General features: G+C 39.2%; 3 protein-coding genes and 1 long non-coding RNA gene across 6 annotated transcripts; 3 read left to right on the top strand and 1 right to left on the bottom strand.

Annotated features, from left to right (window-relative positions):
- The first annotated feature begins 542 nt into the window (after positions 1-542).
- Positions 543-9,700, top strand: LOC143209767 (uncharacterized). Its single transcript, XR_013009145.1, has 2 exons — positions 543-661; positions 7,980-9,700. It is a non-coding gene; the product is annotated as an uncharacterized LOC143209767 (long non-coding RNA).
- A 2,304-nt stretch (positions 9,701-12,004) lies between these two features.
- Mettl4 (Methyltransferase like 4) lies at positions 12,005-20,103 on the bottom strand. The gene is made up of 6 exons (XM_076425867.1): positions 19,450-20,103; positions 18,998-19,362; positions 18,452-18,626; positions 17,801-17,972; positions 17,546-17,728; positions 12,005-16,668 (listed from the first exon to the last, which is right to left on the bottom strand). Exons 1-6 carry the CDS (start codon positions 19,702-19,704, stop codon positions 16,619-16,621), a joined length of 1,200 nt encoding a protein of 399 aa, XP_076281982.1. The 5' UTR covers positions 19,705-20,103; the 3' UTR covers positions 12,005-16,618.
- Positions 12,028-14,304, top strand: LOC143209763 (40-kDa huntingtin-associated protein). Of its 2 annotated transcripts, XM_076425875.1 has the most exons (8): positions 12,028-12,168; positions 12,238-12,284; positions 12,766-12,783; positions 12,895-12,968; positions 13,044-13,245; positions 13,503-13,605; positions 13,675-13,793; positions 14,135-14,304. In XM_076425875.1, exons 1-8 carry the CDS (start codon positions 12,110-12,112, stop codon positions 14,302-14,304), a joined length of 792 nt encoding a protein of 263 aa, XP_076281990.1. In that variant the 5' UTR covers positions 12,028-12,109. The 2 variants fall into 2 exon arrangements, with proteins under 2 accessions (XP_076281990.1, XP_076281989.1); XM_076425874.1 differs by having other exon boundaries at positions 12,766-12,968.
- On the top strand, positions 14,728-17,511 carry LOC143209761 (UDP-glucose 4-epimerase). Of its 2 annotated transcripts, XM_076425869.1 has the most exons (8): positions 14,830-14,868; positions 15,288-15,389; positions 15,491-15,737; positions 16,027-16,140; positions 16,204-16,380; positions 16,461-16,641; positions 16,997-17,278; positions 17,343-17,511. In XM_076425869.1, exons 3-8 carry the CDS (start codon positions 15,492-15,494, stop codon positions 17,435-17,437), a joined length of 1,095 nt encoding a protein of 364 aa, XP_076281984.1. In that variant the 5' UTR covers positions 14,830-14,868; positions 15,288-15,389; position 15,491; the 3' UTR covers positions 17,438-17,511. The 2 variants fall into 2 exon arrangements, with proteins under 2 accessions (XP_076281983.1, XP_076281984.1); XM_076425868.1 differs by lacking the exon at positions 15,288-15,389 and having other exon boundaries at positions 14,728-14,868.
- Positions 20,104-20,365: the final 262 nt, after the last annotated feature.

Here is a 20,365-nt window from a genome sequence, read left to right as displayed (position 1 = left end):
TCTGTCGAGCGTTCACCGTGCCATCCCCCGCCTTCTACCATGCTCGTCTCGTTTTATCCTCACGTCTCCACTCTTCTTCGGGTTCGTCGTGGTAGCACACGATCCGAGTCCTTCCTCTTTCTCGGGGGGCCGATTCTACGCTCGCGCGGCGGTTACAAGCATCGTCCATACGTTATGCACAGCACTCGCGGCTACCAGGTACATGGCGTGGATCCAGAGAGTGTTCCCGCTATATTAAGACCGCCTTATATAACACTCAGTCATATCCACGCGGCTCTCGCTATGAACCTTTAATATGCTGGCCGGTGGACGTGGACCGCGGACGACTTCCTGCGTGGACCTAGCAACGACGACGTCGGGCCGCGCACCGATGCCATTCGCTTTCGGTCGCTTAATTAGATTTTCCGAGAAAACTCCTGTCAAGCGGATCCGACCGGTACCCAGGCCACGCACCACTTCCGGTTGATGGAATTACTGAGTCGCGTTTTATGACTCTCGGTCCAGATAACTGACCGGCAGCTAACTGGTCAAACCTGTTCTCAAGACGACTCCGGGACTTCGGGGTTGATGTTAACCCTGGATCTACCGAATCTGGCAAAGTCACGGATTTCAGATGCTTCATCTTTCACGATTCTATGACGGCATCGAACGAGGGTCTACGGTAGGTACGACTTTGAAAACCTATCCTGTACATTTGGTTTTTGACAAAAATCGATGCATCGATGCGCGCTAGCAACGACTTATTCAAACGGGACCAAAGGGAGTAACAAATTTTTTACATTACGATCGATGCAGAACAGTTTTATTGGTAATTATTTAGAACAAGGGTTTCCTCTCAGATTTCGATCATCTTGAGATATGTTATAGATTTCTACGTTTTGAACAACTTTTTCCTATACATGTTACCGCCGCACGATTTTAGTTTTCGAGATATATGACGGCTATATAGAATGCAAGAATTATGCGATCAGAATTAGTTAGGATTAGGTGGCGCGGGGGCGACCACGCATACGAAAATGTAGCAGTAGTCTTCCAAATTGAAAGCTCACCCTATACAGGATGTTCCAAAATTTGTGAACTTCCCGAAAGGGGGTGGTTCCTGAGACCATTTCAAGCGACATTTTCCTTTGCAAAAATGTTATCCGCGGCTTTGTTTAGCAGTTATTAACGAAAAACACGGACCAATCAGAGCGCGACCTGGACGAGAGTTGCCACAATCGGCCAATAGACAATTGGCGCGCCGCCCCGGGCCGACTGTGCCAACTCACGTTTAGTTCGTTTGAATTTTCGTACGTTGTGGTAAACCGTCTGAACGCCCGCTGTTCGTTCTCGCAACCGCTCGCGTTTGTTTTCGATATGCCAAACTGAAATAAACCTGAAATTTACTACATGTCTCTGTTATAATCTCATCAAAATGTTTAGAATCGATTGAAAAATTTCACACACACAAGACTAAAAAGCAGAAAATAATATTTATACTAAAAAAATTTTTTTAATATACCACATTTTTAAAACGGACTAAAAAGTATAAAATAATTTTTCCTAGCCCCGTACAGATTCCTAAGCCCATACGGATAGTCCAGAAAAGTGATAGTGAATTCTTTTTTAATAGCTATGCAAATACTTGTAAGATTTAAAACGGAAAAACGTGGGGCGCAAGATAATAGTAAGGAGTGTAGAGAGTAGCGGCCGTTGAGAAAACTCACACAACAGTTCATATCATTTGCAGTGCAATAAAATTGTTAGTGATTTAGGTAAACTATTCATGCATCAATTATCTATTGCATGAGCCCCATGTTTTCCGTTTTAAATCTTACAAGTTTTTCATAGCTATTAAAAGAGAAGTCACGATTACAAATTTTCAGGACTATCTATATGGGGTTAGGAATCTGTACGGGGCTACGAAAAATTATTTTATACTTTTTAGTCCGTTTAAAAAACTTGGTATATTAAAACTTTTTTTTTTATTTAAATATTATTTAATTCGTGCACCTATCGAACTCGGAAAATTCAAATTGTTACCGAAAGGAACAAATGTGGGTGTAGCTTGCGATTAATACAGACGTTTTCCAGTACGATCGAAATAAAAACCAGGAAAATTCGGTCTAATTAATCAGCTACTGCGTGACATCGCGAACGTCTTCGATCAATCCGACAATAAATGGTTTCGCGAGATCGCGAAGGTAACCGGAAATTAGTAATAGCGATGCCGAGGGTGGTCGAATGGTTGTTGCGGTGGTAATCGTCGAATATAGTATGAGCGACGGGAAGGAGGTCCGCAGTAGCTAGCGGTCGTATTTCAGCTTGACAATTCTCCCGGTGGCAAGCGAGTGTTGAAACAATTAGCAGTGAACCGTGCTCGCTAATTTGCACGTTCAACGCGATACCATACGTCAGAGAGGCCGGCCGTTGATCCGCTGATCTAATCATCCAATGTCTCGGCCCTGATATACGATTCCTTGTTAAAAAGCTCTACGACACGACGCGGCGTTGCGATCTACTGGAAATTAGTACAATTGAAGACGCCAACGGGGAGAGGATTGGCGTAATTGCGAGATAGGTATCTCGCTGAGCTATGACGTTGTCGAGCGTCGAGTTAATTAGCTGGCCGCGGCGCGGCGCCTATTGAGAACGATAAGGGAATTCGCTGACGAACCGGAGTTCTTTCGGCGACGTTCAGAATCCATTACGCTCGGACCCGTGAGGATTGTTTTCTGCGCCGACGTGTGCGTTTTCCGGAGGGACAGCGGAACATTAAAATGATTATGAAACCGCGAGAGGCGGGAGGCGGGAGGTACGCGGCCCACTGCGATGTTGGAATTTAATTAACACGTCGCGTAGCGTCGATTCGGTGGACGTTGACCCGCGAGGAAAGTGCGAGCCGTTCTCGCGTCACAATTAATGCTGCGCTTCCGGCGAAGGTGTTTTATCGTTCCAAAGAATTTTATCGCTCTTTTTGCAAAATAAATTTATTAACCTTGCGTAACCTATCCAGGAATCTTTTGGCTTAGAAAAAAACGTCTCTAAAGAGAATTCTCAGGAACGGGGATTGATAACGAAGAGATGGAACGTCGGAGCCGAAGGACTCTACTCTGGCTTTGCTCAGGGGCTGAATTATTTGTTCTCCGTCGGACCCCTGCCGCACGTCTCCTCGCAGCCGCGACGCTCGGTTTGTTTGAGTTGGCGCCGCGGCGCGCGTTCCCGCGGAAATCGCAAATATGTTCCGTCAGCGCGCGCGATCGTCTGGAAAGAAAATATCCCGACGCGACGCGGCGGCTGCCAGTTACACGGTTTCGAATCCGTCTCCAGCCACCGTAGACCACCGGCGAATTCGATCAGATTTTCGATTATCAGATCCAACCGGATTCGCGGACGTTTAATCCGTCGAATCGCGTTCGAACATTTAACGACGGGCTTGACTTATCCGATCGAATTACGCCGCATTTAGCGAACTTTGACCTGTGGAACACTCCGCCGAGACGTCCCCGATCGGAATAATTTTGCTGCGAACAGTTTCAGGAACGGAAACCTGGTGTCGTCACGAGGCCAAAGACAATAATTGCAAATGCCACGCAAAATTGGACGCACATCCCCGGAGCTTGAAACAGATCGGCCGTTTGTTTGTTTTCAAAGTAAGACGATTTTCGATTGACGTTACGTTGGCGAAAATAACAGCTGTTTACATAGAGTTCGTAATGAAGGCTAACCGAAGAGAGAGAAGGCTGTTGGAAGCTGATTACAGTCAGAAAATATTCCGCCAGGCACTTGCAAATTATTGGACATTCAATCAAATGTAATTGTATCAATGTGAAATGAAAAATTAGGCTCAGATTTATTGTATATTAATACTGTTTAATTTGAATTTCAGTTACAAACGCGGTTTCGAAAAGTTCTGGGAAAATTTCTCAGTTTTCGATGAGAATACAATCCAGATTATTACGAATTTAATTAGCCCTCGTTTTAATTTAACCTGGTAAAAATGCAATCGTTTTTATCCCCGCTTCTCTGTTACGGTCTCGGTCTATTCCTGAGCGAACACTGGGGAATTGTGATATTTCAGCGAACCGGTTGCGATATCCCGGATATTTGTGACGTATGAACGTCGTAAACACGAAAGGGTCGCCGTATATCACGGCACGCGTAGCCTCCGCGAATATAAATTGAATATGCAAATGCATCCATCGTTCCCCGTCCGTACGCATCTTCTTTCGCGAAACGATTCTATCGCTCGTCAATTATCCCACACAACTGGCCAGTCAACACGAAATTACTCACTGTCCGCAGCGATCGGACCGAATCCTCGTCCGAGACGGCAGAAGAGGCTTTCGGAATCGTAGATCATCGGAGATTAGCAAACTTCGGACGATTCATGCTATGCGCGGTTCAATTAATAAAAATCCGACCCGAAACCCCCCCCCCTTCCTAAGGCTTCTGTAAAAAGGAATTTTTCGACACTGTGACATGCTGGTGAAGAATGATTTGTCATTTCGTGTATTGAAACGAAGATTGTTGGCGACATTGACGCAGATAATTAATACAATGAATATTTATGCGCGGAGAACTCTTTAACATATAATACAAGCGCAATCGAGAAGCCGTTTTGCACGAAATTTTCGTTTCTGCTCTTATTTCGAGGGTTAATAAGAATATTCGTCCTATTTTTTATTTTCCCATTTACCCATTTTACGATTTAGTTCCTGCATACTTGATTTGTATACGATTATCTTGTAGTTTGATATACTTGTTCATGAACGAGATGATAAATAGTTACTATCGAACAAATCCAAGGAATACTCCTGGGCGTTGAAAATATTTCAACCCTTAATAGTGATATCCAACACCGGACGAGCCTCCGAAAGGGCGCGAGCGTCGCGAGCGAGATTCGAAAGCGCAAGCGGGCAAACTGTTGCATCTCGGCCGAGTTTGAAATTCGCGGAACGTACCTGCGATATAGTTTCGCGAACAACGGCGTGGAACTCGCTCGGGTCCAATGATTTATCCCCGTGGAACGTCACTGGACGACTTCCCCGAACGGGTAATTAGAAACTCCGTGAAAGTCGAAGCGAGGGTGGACGCCTTGATGCGAACTGACTGCGACGGTTTCATTCACGAAGGCGTCGGCGGCCGTCGCGACGCCCTTCGCGCAAGCGCCTCGACGACCGTCTCTTTTCCCCGTTCCTCTTCTTGTCGACGCACGCGCCCCGGCGCTCGTCGCGTGCCGATTTATTTGGATTAATTGAAATATACCCCCCGATATTAATAGGCAACGACCGCGACCAATCTTGGCCTCGTCGCGGAGAAAAAGGAGCGTTGCCATCGGTGCGCTTCAATTAGGCTCGCCCGTTCCAGTACCTACGTCAACGTATTTCAACCACTTTGTTATTTGTTCATTAGCGCCTCGCGAATCTTCCTGCAACTCCTGGTTTCGATCGTTTGGCGAGGACTGTCGTGGAAAGATTTGTTTCGTCTATCGTAGATAGTCTCTTTACGCGCGCGGTTAAAGTAAAAGAACGGATTAAAACCCTGCAACAATTGTACTCGAAAAACATGTCAGCTGCTGCAATAAAACGTGCAAAGATTACATAACTCTGACAACGGCCGTTTTATAAAATGTTAGAACCATCTGTAACGCCAATAGCTCGCCATTTTCAGCATGCACATTGAAATGTTCCATCACTGTGTCCTCCCCGTCCAATCACGCTCGGATATTAATAGCGCGAAAATTCAATTTATCGGATAATTAATATCCACTCACAGTTACAAGACGCGGGGGCCAGTATTAACGAACAACTCAAGGAGAACAATGCTCAATATTTTCGATGGTATGTACAAGAATGTCAGCCATCACGGCTGATTAATGGCGCGTTGTGCTCTGCTCGTTCGTCGCGCTAAATTTCAGGCGTTGAGGAAGTAGATGAATTAATCAAACGCGACCGCGTTGACGTGCGTCCATGATTCCGCGGAATCCGAAATTTTGAAGTTTAACTTAAACACCGAACTTTAGGATGTCATATTCCAAAGGAATAGCGTGCGCCAAGAGTAAGAGAGAGGGAGGGAGGGAGGGAGTCCTTTGAGTTCGAAGAGCGTCAAGTTTCGGCCATGACAGAGCCACGGATCAACGAGATCTAGTGCCGCGATCCTCCCATTTGCGAGTACTAATTCGCTTTTAACTGACAATTGCAAATGGTAGGGCGATGCGACGGCCGGCGTTTCTGAATGGAGACATCATAGAGTTAGAGTGTTAGAGCATCAACGACAACGAAGAAGAAAGTTAGACTCTCGTCCCGCCGCGCCGCGCGCCGGGATGGAATGGAGGAGTCGAACGCCCCTAGAAGCTTCTGCCGGTCAAAAATAGACGTAGAATGACACGGGGAAGCGGATACCGTAATATTTTAGTGTCACCGAAATAAAACTGGGAGCCATCTGGCCAATTATACGAATGCATAAATCCGTACCGAATGCCGCCGGTCGGGAAAACAAACAAGTCGCGTTTCGTCCCGGTTTACGACTTCCGATCGATCGAACCCTCTCACCGGACTTGGTCACATTTCCCAACCCGGAACACGAACAGGAAACGACGAAAATTCTTCAAACAACGAAATTCGACACTCCAGAAAACTATATCGTAACTAAAGAACGTGTTCATCCACCGATTCGATCGCATCATAAATCATAACTGGATTGTGGATTGTAGAGAACATTCGATCTTCTATAATTTCAGATATATACTTAAAGCTGTTCCCAGATGATTTCTCGAATATGTCCTCGTTCTAAAAATTTGCGAAACGAATAAGTCGATTTGTCGATAAACTTCTACTACTCGAAGCAGAAACGCGTTTGATCCACTTGGCCCGCTACTTCTTATATTCTTCGAGCCTGATGGGGCTCGCTTTCGTCGGACGTCTGCAAATAAATCAGATACGGTAACAAGCTCCCACCGTGCCTTGGATCCTATCGCGTTTTTTAATACCGAACTTGAAACATTCGTATTATATGTATATCATCGAGAACTTTCAAAGGGCAAAAGGTTACACTCACAGATTTCTCTACTATTTTTGAACGATGTAACTCGGGTTTGCAGATTTCGTCGAATTTTATCTTTAGAAAAGAATTACCAAAATATATCAATGTTGCCACATTCTCACTGTATTGCCGTGTAGAGGCGACTGTCAACAGTCCCCACGGTCTAAGCAGTAATGTCGGACACGTCGACAGACATCATTGCACGATTTTCGCTTGTCAACAACTGCCGGGCTTCGTATTGTAACAAGGAAGCTGCCACTCTCTAATTTACGTTGATCGTTGAGTCTGCATCGCTTGAAAATGTGATCACCGTTTAAAGTTTAAAGTCTCGGCAGAGATCTACTTTGGAATCAGCATTATTGCGCGAGAGGAGAATTCTCGCCCTCGATAATGTTGCTGGTCCACATTCGGAATTAGAAATTATGCTATTATTAACTATGCACAAATTGCGCGAATAATTATTCTCTGTGTCCCATTTAAACTGGCAGAGTCACATTTTCGAGCAAGCCACGCAAAGTTCAATGCGAATTTCAACTGAACATTCCAAAGAAGAATTAACTGGATTCGCTGATTCAGTCCTAAATCCGAAACTTGGCCCCTGTATTTTCAACAGAAACTACGATTTATTCATTTTCCCGACATTGGCTGATTTTCGAGCCAAACGTCTTTGGCCAGATCCAAAAATTAACCAATTTTGCGACACACGCGAATGCTGCCGCAAAATAAGAACCAGAGAGATGCAATTTTATAATCACGATGTTGCACATTAGTTAAATATCGTAAATTTCTCGAGAATCAGGAATGTTACTTTTTAGATCCGTTTCACACATATCTCCGAACTAATACAGTTAAGTTTCCATTACTTATTCTTTATTTTCAACACAGTTTTTTTGTCGAATATGTCTACTGTGTAAAAAAAATAATTTTTCATTTGTTTCGGTGTGGTGCTGTTTCAGCAGCGACGCTTTCGATTGGCAGGGGCGTCACTTCCGGCGATTTCTGGCAAAGAGGTCGTTCTGTCCGTCGCCGAAGAGGATCGGAAGATCGGAAAGAACCACGCGGAACCGGGCGAGGGCAGAGGATCGCGTACACAGGACAAGAGAGGGAAAGAAACGGCTATTTCCGAGCGCGCGCCGCTCCAAATTTAAACGACGCCACCCGCCCTCTTCTTCTTCCACTTCCTTCCCTTTGCGTCACTTTGGTTAAGCCGGCACCCATCGCCGCGTGTTCATTAAGAAGAACCGCGCCCGAAACCGCTTAGGACATTGCCCTTCCCCGACATCTCGGTTTCCCGCGTTTTCCTGTCATCCATTCTTATCGCATCAATTAGTACACCTATAGACGTTCCAATATCATTGAACTTCTCTGGAGAAAAAAATTAATGAATCAAACACAGTCGAAACGATATCAGCCAAAAATTACTGCGAGACTATAGGCTTGTTCGTTGCTACCGAAGAAGTCTTTTTCCGAGACTTTATCAATGTCTTACGAGAGGAAAATTTCATTTCAGTTTTCTGCGTTTCTCTGCCACTCATTCTTATTTCATCCATTTATGTGTTTGTTTTTCCAGTGCATTTCAGAATGAATTAGACCACCCATAAACGACCGATTCAAAAAAGAAAAGAATCGCTGTCCACATCGCTATACACAACATGCGTGTTTCCACCTTCGTTCACCTGAATTCCGGTAGGTAGACGATTATATTTCGCGGTGCTATTTTTGGCGCGCTTGTTTATCATACCGTATTCAGTGTAGCGAATCGCTCGCGTTTTCCCAAGATACATAGATCCTTTGCAGATTTATTAGTTACAGATAATAGTTTTCAAAGCCGCGAGTCGTTCAAGACAACAGACGTGCAAATTATCTTTTTTCGTGAAGTACGATGCGCTCTTATCTCGCTCGATTTAACGCCACGGTAGCGGTTGCTGCTGAATGAACGCGACGTTAAAAGCCGTGTAAACGGTTTAAATTATTTACATTTGATCCGTATAAATAGCTGTACGTTATGTTGCTTTCGCAAGCCCCGTTTCGCTTCAAGATACAGTATTTGAAAAAATCATATGAAATCAAAGTGAGATTTGAATTGTAGCAGGAAGGGAACGGGGCAAGAAGTCTGACCACTCATATGTCCTTTCCCCCTTTCTCTTGTCCCGCTCCCTTCCCGCTACAATTCTTTCGTGCTCCGCAGAGTACTCGTTCGTATGTCTTTTTTTAATAACGCATATAGCAAGGGTGGGAACGGTTGGTGCCTCTCAAATTCCTGCTTCCCCACCAACCTCCCTTTCATGCAGCACGCACCTCCGTCGCGATGCGCAACACCTGGCGAGACCTGTGCACTGCAGCAGTGCCGCCAGATCGGGGAAATTGAGGGGAATACATTTTACCCCCTCTCTGATGACCATACTAATACGTGACCAGTGTATATGATCATGGCGCTGGAATGGGATAGTGAAAGGAGAAAAGGAGGAGAGGAAAAATCGACCAGTTTTGGTCGATTCTGGCGGCACTGCACGCGTTATTGACAGGTGGCCGCGGATAGTTAAATATTCAATGAAATTGCTATTCAAGGGCTAAACAAATCGGTGGGTGTACACTCCTCTGTGTCTGTATTATACAATAAAGATAATTTATTCGTGCAAAATGAAAAACATTGAATATTTATTACAGCAGCAAATGATTCGTACCGCTTTTCCCATAAGACGCAATGTTAATTCCGGCACGAATTATTTGCTCTTCCTAAACGTCCGTACAGCGCCATTTTATGCAGCAGAAAAACGTTCAAACTGTTAGCCAAATGTTACCGACAGAGAAGTACAGTCGGTAACAGCGCCATCTAGCGGTATATTAGGAACTAAATTAACTGTGTATAATCACCGGTGGTATAATGCAGTATAAATAGTATAATACAGCGTGACTCCGACACTGACTGACACTGACACTCCGACTCCGACTCCGATGCAGAGGATCGCGCGTGATTGCGCGTAAAATAACAGCGAGATTACATTCTCGAGACAAAGTTTTTGTAATTATCATTTACCAACATCTTTTTCAAACGACAAATGGTATCGAATGCGAACAATCAAAACTCACATTTTAACAAACAGCTCGTTTGGTTATGTGTAAACGATTCGCTCGATCAATATAACGCTGCAACTAAGGTAAAAGGCCATATTATGAGACAATGTCCCCATTTATGAAACATTAAAAACAAAAATGAAAGGGGATTATATTATAAATATATGCATATCACAATTTAAATAAAATTATATTTATATAAAAATATAACCCTTCAAATTTCTATGTGTACAAATATTAATGTTGATTTAATGTATTTAATATGAAAAAATGAAGTTGAAGTGTCCTCTCCAAGTTTGTATAAAATTACTTAGCTTACTCTGAGCTGAAGTACGAATACACTTAGCTTTTTGTTTTTAGCATATTTACAAATTTCAATGATTTTAAGAGATGTTAAATAACTTAATCGAAAGCTGAAAAGTCGTAGATTGTAATTAAATAAATACGATTAGGATTCTGGCGCAATTTTATTAATTATAAAGCTGTCTCATATTATGTACACTAGCCTTTTAGAAGTCCGTATTTATGGTACAATAATTTGGTTGTCCCATGTTCCATGGACCTGTTGATTCCCGCCTAGTGCCGATTTATGAGACAGCAATTTGAAGTTTGTGTAACTGTGTTATTTACTTGAAAATAGTTTTTAATTGTAAGTTTTTACCGTTTTCCTATTACTAATTACCTGATTCGACTTTTATTTCTTCCCAACGTACGTATAAGTAAGTGTATTAAAGTTTTGAGTTGAAAATTGTAGACCTAACCTATAAAATATTGTCAGTGTAAAATACAATATTTTTAATGTAGATTAAAATTTATGTTTATTTATTAGAATAAGTTGTTTTAGGTACAGTTTTTTAGTATTTAAGTTTAGTATTAAGTATGGCAGGTACTAGAGAAACTAAAAGAAGGAGAGACAGGAAAGAAGTTGGAAAAAATCCCATAAAGAAAAGTGTGAATTGTAAGGTCAAAAAGAAGTCTACTGTATTAGTCAACAATTCAAATAAGAAGAAGATTAAGAGAATAAATTATTCTCCTGAAAGTTTAACAAATGCTATTAAAGCATTAGATACAGGCATTTCTCTCAGGAAAGCTGCCAATGCATATGGAGTTCCCGTAGCCACTTTAGCCAGAAGGGAAAACAATCCAGATGTTAAAAAAATGAAAACTGGACCAGCAACTGTTCTAACAGAGGCTGAAGAACGTGAAATTGTTAACTGGATACTGTATCGAGCAGAAAGAGGCTACCCGGTTAACAAAACAGATCTATTAGATTGTACTCAAAAATATATATAATCAATGAAGAGAGAAACACCGTTTATTGAAAACCGTCCAGGTCGTCACTGGTACGAAGGGTTTAGAAACCGCCATAAAAATATATCAATTAGAACTGCACAGCACTTAAGTTTGAGTAGAGCTGCTGTAACAAGGCAAGATCTAAAAGAATGGTTTAACGAGCAAGAAATCTATTTAAATACTTATTATTTTATTTTACAGTTTATTTAATATTTCAGATACATTGTTATATTATATATTAAAAAAGGAATAAAAAACTAAAATATGAAAAAAGAGTGATTTTTAGATTTTCTTATCTGTTCCATAAATAGGGACATACAGTATGAGACACCAGGGACATGGTGTATCCAAGCTGTCTCATAATACGTACATGGACACTACTCCTATTTTTCAATCATATAATTATTTTTTAACGTTATAATTACATTATAAAAATTATTTGTACTTCAGAAAACACGAAAGAATGGAATAATGCAAAAATTCGCAGCATTTTATGTTTTTAACTATGTAAAATCATTGAAAATATCATGTTCTTCTCTAGCATCTGTCTCATAATATGGCCTTTTACCTTATATAATCGAGATGTCATTATTTAAAAAGTTCTTATTTACAGCGAGGAAAAGAATGACGTCGCGTTCGTCTGTATAACCAACCATGCTGGCGAAAGGAATTGAATCAAAGAGATTCGGAGTTAGAGACTGATAAATTGTAATACACGATGGCTGATACATTAGACTTTCTCACAAAATATCACAATATATCGAATAAATTGAAAAAGTAAATATATATATATATATATATCGTTACACGTTGCATATTTTCTTTATTGATCTTGTTTCGTTTTAGACGATTCTTGAGGAAGCCAAATGTTGCTGAAGCAAGCGATCAATTTGGTAAATTTTATATCATTTTCATTTATAATTAGACTGCGGATCTTAATGCAAAATAAAAATGTTCTGCATTGATTGTGGGAAGCAGGGATAAAATAAAAATTGATTTCATCCCTTAATGACTTTGTTGCATTAAAAACAACATTGCAATTTTCTTAAATTTATCTAATCCTTTACTGTTTTATATTTCACCCAACGAATTTCTTCATAAATGCATAAAGATCTGCAGTCTATTTCTAATAACTAGACTGTGGATCATTATGCAAAATAAAAAATGTCTAGTCGGTTCCAAGACACAGAAGTTAAATAAAAATTTCTTGTTTTAATTATTTGATTAAACTGAAACTAATACATTGATATTCTTAAATTGTACGTACCAATTTTTGTTACAAATGTAGAAAATCCGCAGTCTAATAATAGTACATATGTATGTCAATTGTAAACGCGTAATCAAAGGTATACAATAGCATATTCCTCTTTTCAGGACTCCTGGCTGCAGAATGTGAGCAAAAAGAATTATGGCAATACGCAGGCTTATGTTTATTAGCTGCAGCTAGGTGTCAAGGGACATTAGATAATGTATCATTCGAATTAAATTTTTTGATCAAAGCAGGTAGAGAATTTCTTGTGGCCAACAAGAAAGATAAAGATATAGGATGTCCTTCCATGGGACAAGAAAACACGCAGGTTTACAATTCTTTCTATTCGTAAACAGACACAGCCTATCGTAAAATATTGAACTTTTCATTACTTTCTTATTAGGCCGCTATAAGTTGTTTCGGTCATGCTCTAGCACGTTGCCAGAATCAAACAGGATTTAGTACAATGTCCGCTGGATTAGCTTTAGAATTGGCGATAGCTCTAGGTCCTACTCCAGCAGGTATACAACAATTACGTAAAGCTATCGACATCTTTCCGACTGTGAAAGCCATTAGCACATTAGTGTCTTACCATATTAAACAAGGTAATTATTTGTTTAAATGATTACTAGACTGCGGATCTTTATGTAAGGTAAAAGTTGTCTGCATCGATTGCAAGAAATGGAAACTAAATTGAATGTTATTTCTTCCTTTATGGGGTTTTTCAGTAGTCAAAACTGCTAGAAAATTTTCCAACAATTTTGAATTTCATCTACTCAATTTTCCTATAGATTGCATAAAGATCCGCAGTCTAATAATCACGATTAATCGAAACACACGAATTAAAATACCATCTGTTTAGGAGATTATGTATCTGCTTTACAAATTCTTAACGAGTTCGTCGAGTTTATCGAGATTTATATCAATACTGGAGCGAAAGGCAACTACAGTGTCATACTACATAGGTATAGAACGCAATAGGAATGATTATGTTGCATTATAGGGAGGAGTATAGTAATTACTCTTATTCGTAGGTGCGAAGTAACCAGAGTATTACTGCTACTTATACTTCAACCATCGCCGCAGAGGCTAACGCCTTCTTTAGCTCAAGTTCTCGAGAAGTATGCTTGGATAGAAGAAACTCCAAATATCGGCGAGTAATATTTTAATTTTTATTTTGCACAAAGATCTATGGTCTATTCATTTTACATATTCTAATTGTCCAATGTGTAGGGCTTTTTATGAACGTTGTTTATTACATGGTTGCTAACATGCCTTATCTTGAATATTTTGGCACACACACACAATAGCATAGATTATAAATTATTATAATAGAAAAATTGTTTTCTTACTTAATATGTTTAATAGGTTGAGAATAGTATAACAGTATTTTATAAATTCTTCTAATGTTGTCACTGTTTTAAATTACACCTACTTATTCTTTGTGATAAATGCATAAAATCCACTGCCTAACTATTACAAACAAAATTACAGATTTCAATATGAGCGAAGACGAGTTGCTGTTATTGCAATCTTTAGTGTTGGCATCTCAATCGCACGATTACCAAGCACTGTTAGAACTGGAAGGTGAACTGTGGCCCTACTTGGATGCGGAACAAAGGGAGTTGCTACACAAATTGATTCAAGTATTAACGACGCAATGAACGAACAATGTAGAGATAATAAAAGCAAACGGAAACTTTGCGAATACTTTAATCTGAACGCCTACCCAGCGTTTTCATCTTTCTCATTTTTATGATGGTCCAGAAATAGATATATCTTTGATGAAATACGTTGATTACTTAAGTTTAGTGGATTTTAATGAGTCAGTCCTGTACAAATCGCGAAGATGATGCAACCGGTAACAGTTACGGGTTTTCTATGTGTGCCATCGTCACCGCTATTACATACTATGGCATCGCACGAGGAGGCCAAGCAAACGGTGCGACGATGTCGGTGTGAAAGGAAGAACTTGTTGCAGCAGAAAGCAAGGACTCGAGAGGGTCGAGGTTTCCGAGTGTGTGTGCCTCGACAATGACTAGTATGATGGTATTGTGGAAGAGGGGATGCGTCGCGTTCCACGAATATACTATACTTTGCTTTCTTATACCAGAAGACGAAGCCAGTGGTCGGGAGTCGGGAGGCAGTCAGTGATTACGCGGTCGCGTCCTCGAATCCTTCTGTACCAACTCGACGTATATTTTGTCGCTTTTAATCTTGTTATCGAGGTAAACATTCATTATAAATATAAATATAGATTGTAAACAAAAATCTCCATTAATATATTTGTATACTTGAAACAGAAAAAAACTTTGTTTTTTTTTATTAAAGTGTACAGCGTTCGAATTACTGTGTTAGCTGCAAAAATATTTAAAATTCATCGCACGCGTTTGAAGATACCGTTAGGTACACAGATGTTGAATGAATAATTTATATTTTATAAAAAATGTCCAATAGTAGTTTTTTTTCTTACTGAATTTTTTCTTTAAGTATATCATCGTTTCAGTTAAATTTTGGAAATTATTACAGTTGTGAAATCGAAACAATTTTATGTGAAATTAAAATTTGATTGAATTAAGTTTTATATTGCTCGTAGACGCGTGTATTGAAAATAAAAAATTAACTGTACGTGTCATAATTGTACTAGTATACCACGTGTGCTAACGACCTTGAACTCCACATAGTTCACTACAGGTGAACGTCCGAAGCACCTGTGCTTGTCGTATCGTACATAAGATCGTCTTTACGGGCGAGTCACGTTTTTCTGTTTTAAAAAGTTATTGTAATGTTATAAGCAAAATGTGCGCGGGTAATTTTAATAATATGTCGGTAATCTTGCTTTGATTCTAGGATGAACACCAATTGGAAAACTATTTTTGTGACCGGCGGTGCCGGTTACATCGGTAGCCACTGTATCGTTGAACTTTTGGAAAGTGGGTACGATGTCGTAGCGATAGATAATTTTGCTAATAGCGTGACCGAGGGTTGCGGTGACTCTGCGGCTCTTAAAAGAGTTGAGCAAATAACAGGGAAGAAAGTTACCTTCTACAACTGCGATCTCATCGACCGAGATAAACTGGAAACAGTTTTCAATAAGGTACTCCGGCAACAATGAGAAATACTTGAGAAATTCTTGAAATGATACTCTAACGATACTAATAAATAGACTGCGGATCTTTATGCAAATAAATATTTTGCAACGATTGTGGGCAGCAGAAATTTAATAAAAAAATTCACGTCATTCCTTAACCGATTGTTTACATTGAAAACTTCATAACAATCTTATTAGATTTCTCTAATCTTTCACTGTTTTATATTTCACCCAGCCAATTTCTTTATAAATGCATAAAAATCCACAGTCTACTAATAAATATTTTACATTTCAGCACAAAATAGATTGCGTAATCCATTTTGCGGCTATCAAAGCGGTCGGTGAATCGATGCAAGTTCCTCTCCACTACTATCGAAACAATATTATTGGAGCTATCAATTTACTAGAGGTAAAATTTGATTCGACAAGCTTTCATACAAATCTATAATAATTGTATGCTCGTTCTGTTCAGGTAATGAAAGCTGCTGGATGCTTCCAATTAGTCTTCAGCAGTTCTTGCACCGTATACGGAGAAGCGAAAGAACTTCCAATTACAGAGGATCATCCGACTGGTAATATTACAAACGTATATGGCAGGACAAAGTACTTTATCGAAGAGATGCTTAAGGATATATCCAGAGCCGAGAAGGTACGCTTAAACCTATTGCATTTGATATATCATTCTTCGTTTTCGACTTAATGAAGAGATGATTCGCTTTTGTTCAACAGACTTGGAATATCATATCTCTAAGGTACTTCAATCCAGTAGGTGCTCATCCCAGCGGCTTGATTGGAGAGGATCCTACGAAACCGTTCACGAATTTAATGCCTTACATTGCTCAAGTCGCTTTAAGGCATAAGCCTGAACTTGTTATATTTGGCGGCGATTATCCTACGAGAGATGGTACAGGTAGGTAGAGCGTAGACTCCAAAAATTCTGAAAGTGCGAATATACTAGCAAGTAACTTTCGACATTTTTTTGCGAGATCAATTTGCAGAAGCGTGTATACTTGTTTGCTAATGTTATAAATACGCACATAGCTTTTTTACGCGTCAACCGATTTCAATGAAACTTTATACATGTGTATAACTTTACTTTTTCCTTCGCAATTGCACAACCAATAATAATTTTAAAAAATTATTTACACATTTTAGCTAGTAAACTAATCTTTCTAATGCCTGAAAAAAACTCAAGCTGTTCGGTCCAACTTTAAAAAAGTTATTCGTTTTTAAAAGGTGTACGAATACTTCACGTTTGTTCACAGGTATACGTGATTACATTCACGTAATGGATTTGGCGGCTGGTCACGTAGCGGCCCTAAACGCATTACACAAACGACACCTGAGGCTAAAAATCTACAATTTAGGTACCGGCAAGGGTGTGTCCGTGCTTGAACTAATTAAAACTTTCGAGAATGTGACGGGAACAACGGTGCCATACGTTCTAAAAGATAGGAGAGACGGTGACATAGTGTCGACGTATGCTAACACGGACTTGGCAGAAAAAGAATTAGGATGGAGGACCAAGTATACCGTCGAACGGATGTGTAAGTCAATTAATGATTTACTTATGGATTTCAACAATTTCCTAAGAATCTTCTTAATAAATAGGTGAAGACTTTTGGAGGTGGCAAACAAAGAATCCACATGGTTATCGTACAACAGTTAAAAATGGGATTGGCGAGCATGTAAATGGCACTTCATAACGATATAATTCGATTGTTGTTGATGTACGATTAATTTATGACAATAATAAAAAGAAAGGACATTACCATCGAAATGTTTATTGTATCACTGTGTTTGATTCTACTTACTTAATTTATTTACATCTGTTTTGCTACTATTTTGAGCTTCTTGCGACTCCTCTATAACTGTATACAGCGACAAATGCTGAAACTTTAAAACTTCAAGTCCCCAGCTTGTCCAATTCGGAAGCAAGTATCTTGCAAATATTTCTAAACACTTTGGCTCATGCGGAAGATACTCTTTCATGACTTCTATAAATTTTAGTTGTATGTTTATGTAACATCGATTCTGGATTATTTTGTGAAGAATTAGAGTATGCTTACCTGTAATAGGTGGTTTGTGAGAATGTACTGCACTCGGGACGCTTATTATTAATTTTCCATCGGGAATGTTCACTTTATTGTTGTTCAATACAGATCCCAGCAATAGCAATTCGTAAGGCTGCTTGCCAAGGGCCGAATTGAAATTACATATCGTATTTCCTGCTTGAGTAACCTGAAACATAATTTAAAAATCAAACGTTAATTAACCCTTTGCACTCGAGTGGTGACTCGGAGGCGCCACTAATAATTCTTATACCATTATTCAAAATAATTGTTGCATTATTAAATTTGTATTCAATAAATTACTAACTGTATTTAATGTTTTAGTAAACTACTGAAATATTGTACGAGGTATTATCTCAGTTTTATATCGATAAAATTAAGAAAATCATATAAAATGGAAATATTTCAGGCTGGAAGAAAAATTCAGTTTTCGAATTAGAATAGCTCCGAGTGCAACGGGTTAAATTTTAGTACAGCCAACCCTCCTACAACGCGATTCGTTCATACTGCGTTATAAGAAACTCAGAATAGAACAAATCAGATCGAATTAAATCGATACAAATCAAGTTGCAATTTTTGCTCCGCGTTATATGATAGTTTATTATAGACTCTACACTACTGTAGATGTAGACTGTAGATTACACATACTTTTATCCAGTACCATTTTGCTTTAAACGTGACACCCCACGACGGAAATATATCGTTAAAAATACTATTCAAATGTGTGGGTGCGTTGGTGCACCAGATCGCCACAAGCCCATTTGCACACAACAACTTTCCAATTGGTATCTTGGCTAATTCCTCATTATACATCATTTTATAACTGTTAACAGAAGAATATAAGACTCAATTCGCGTAGAGCACAGAACACATTTGGTAGTAGACAACTAGTAGTACTTTCCAAAAAAAATAATTTAAACTATCACACTGTCCAACAAATTTTAATTTTGTTATTGTAATGCAAAATTGATATTGAACAGTATGCAATCATTCTAAAATGCGTCAAGATTGTTTTAATATTGTGTAACAATACTTTTACGTTGAAAAGTTGCATCTAAAATCTTATTTACCCATATGCTTGAAAAACTGAGAACAAGGAAAACTTATACTATTATCAAAGTCCTTATTCTCACTTAAACTGTTCAGAAAGTTTGTTTTTTTTCTATCGGCTTATACTGAACCATACAAGATCACCTAGCTTCCAGATATTTGGTTTTTTTCCTTCTTATAGACTTGTTCCACCAAGGGGGATCCAACAATATAAAATCATACTGATTGTTCAGCTCCAATTTCTTGTCGATGTCTCTCACATCGTAACAGTAAAATTTACAATTCCTTGGGAAGGCAAATCTCTTTTCTTTCGCTCCCGATATAATAGCTTCGTCTGTGTCATTGCAACCATAAAAATATTCTTCCTCCATGGAGAATGTATCCTGATAAAATTTCTGTGATCCTAAGCGTGCTGCCTCATTATTAGTAGGAATCACATCCAAAGCAAATAAGCCTTCCACTTTTGCAGATGTAATTACTTGGTTGAATGCTTGTTTGACATAATCGATCTGCAAAATATACCATGATTGTTACAGTTGTATTCACCAACTAAAAGTTCATGAAATGTTTAATAAATAAATCGACGATTTACATACCTCCTTCAGACCATCTTCTGGCAAAAGTTTCGATCTTTTCCGTTTTCTACTTTTATTTTGCAACAAATTTTCCTCCTGCCTATTGAACTTCGTTATTTGATTCTGACGTAAATATTGCGAATTAATTTCAAATAAAGTCTTATTGAAGATTAACTTACACTGCGTGTTGCAGTCCTTTACATTTTTGTAAATATCATTCAGATATTGCAAGTGGGATATTATCCATCCCTCTTCGGTGTTAAAAATTACGCTCATAATTGGCTATCGGTGAACTGGATTAATCATTACTTTTCATTTACTTTTAATCCATTTAATCGTCAGAATTTCTCCTCTCTTTTGCATACACATTTTACAGACACTACGAGATGCATATACACCAACACGCCCATATACACTGTACACTGTACAAGTTGTACAAAATGCAACACTATATGTATTAGGTTATCCCATACATCGTGTAGTATTGTCTTATTCACTTCGTGAATATAAATGTCCGTATTTTGACCAGGCGATATTTTTATAGTTATAGTTAAGGATGTACCTTCGGCGCATTTGTGACAATATTACTCTATTTAAAACAAATCAAGGAATAAGTGTGAATTAAATTTAAAGTTAGCGCCTAAGTGATAAGATATATTGTAGATATATTGTGTGCTTTCTACGCGCTTGCGCGAAAATTTTAGGATCTGATTCTTTCGATTCCCGATTTCTTCAGGAATTTTTAAATTTTCGGGAAACCCGATTCCTTCGGGAATCTAGAAATTTTCGAGTATACATATAATAAATAATATACATATGTATAATATATAATATATAAACTTTTAAACTTTCCCGGTACTTTCCCGCCAGTAATAGTTCCCCACTACTTTCTCTACAAACTTAGGATGTAAGTATAGAATTTCCTCTCTGGTATAGA

Source organism: Lasioglossum baleicum, chromosome 6, assembly GCF_051020765.1.
Source record: "Lasioglossum baleicum chromosome 6, iyLasBale1, whole genome shotgun sequence".
NCBI classification, from domain to species: domain Eukaryota; kingdom Metazoa; phylum Arthropoda; class Insecta; order Hymenoptera; family Halictidae; genus Lasioglossum; species Lasioglossum baleicum.
Note: the sequence above shows the minus strand (reverse complement) of the source record. Positions and strands in the feature narration are given on the sequence as shown.

Bases quoted from the DNA above. Each gene is read 5' to 3' on its own strand.
- LOC143209763 (XM_076425874.1), top strand. From the start codon at position 12,110: ATGGCTGATACATTAGACTTTCTCACAAAATATCACAATATATCGAAT. The intron at 13,606-13,674 runs GTATAGAACGCA...TCTTATTCGTAG, and splicing joins TACAGTGTCATACTACATAG to GTGCGAAGTAACCAGAGTAT. The intron at 13,794-14,134 runs GCGAGTAATATT...ACAAAATTACAG, and splicing joins AGAAGAAACTCCAAATATCG to ATTTCAATATGAGCGAAGAC.
- Mettl4 (XM_076425867.1), bottom strand. From the start codon at position 19,704: ATGAGCGTAATTTTTAACACCGAAGAGGGATGGATAATATCCCACTTG. The intron at 19,363-19,449 runs GTATGTAAATCG...TATATTTTGCAG, and splicing joins CAGAAGATGGTCTGAAGGAG to ATCGATTATGTCAAACAAGC. The intron at 18,627-18,997 runs GTGATCTTGTAT...TTCTGTTAACAG, and splicing joins ACCAAATATCTGGAAGCTAG to TTATAAAATGATGTATAATG.
- LOC143209761 (XM_076425868.1), top strand. From the start codon at position 15,492: ATGAACACCAATTGGAAAACTATTTTTGTGACCGGCGGTGCCGGTTAC. The intron at 16,642-16,996 runs GTAGGTAGAGCG...GTTTGTTCACAG, and splicing joins TCCTACGAGAGATGGTACAG to GTATACGTGATTACATTCAC. The intron at 17,279-17,342 runs GTAAGTCAATTA...CTTAATAAATAG, and splicing joins GTATACCGTCGAACGGATGT to GTGAAGACTTTTGGAGGTGG.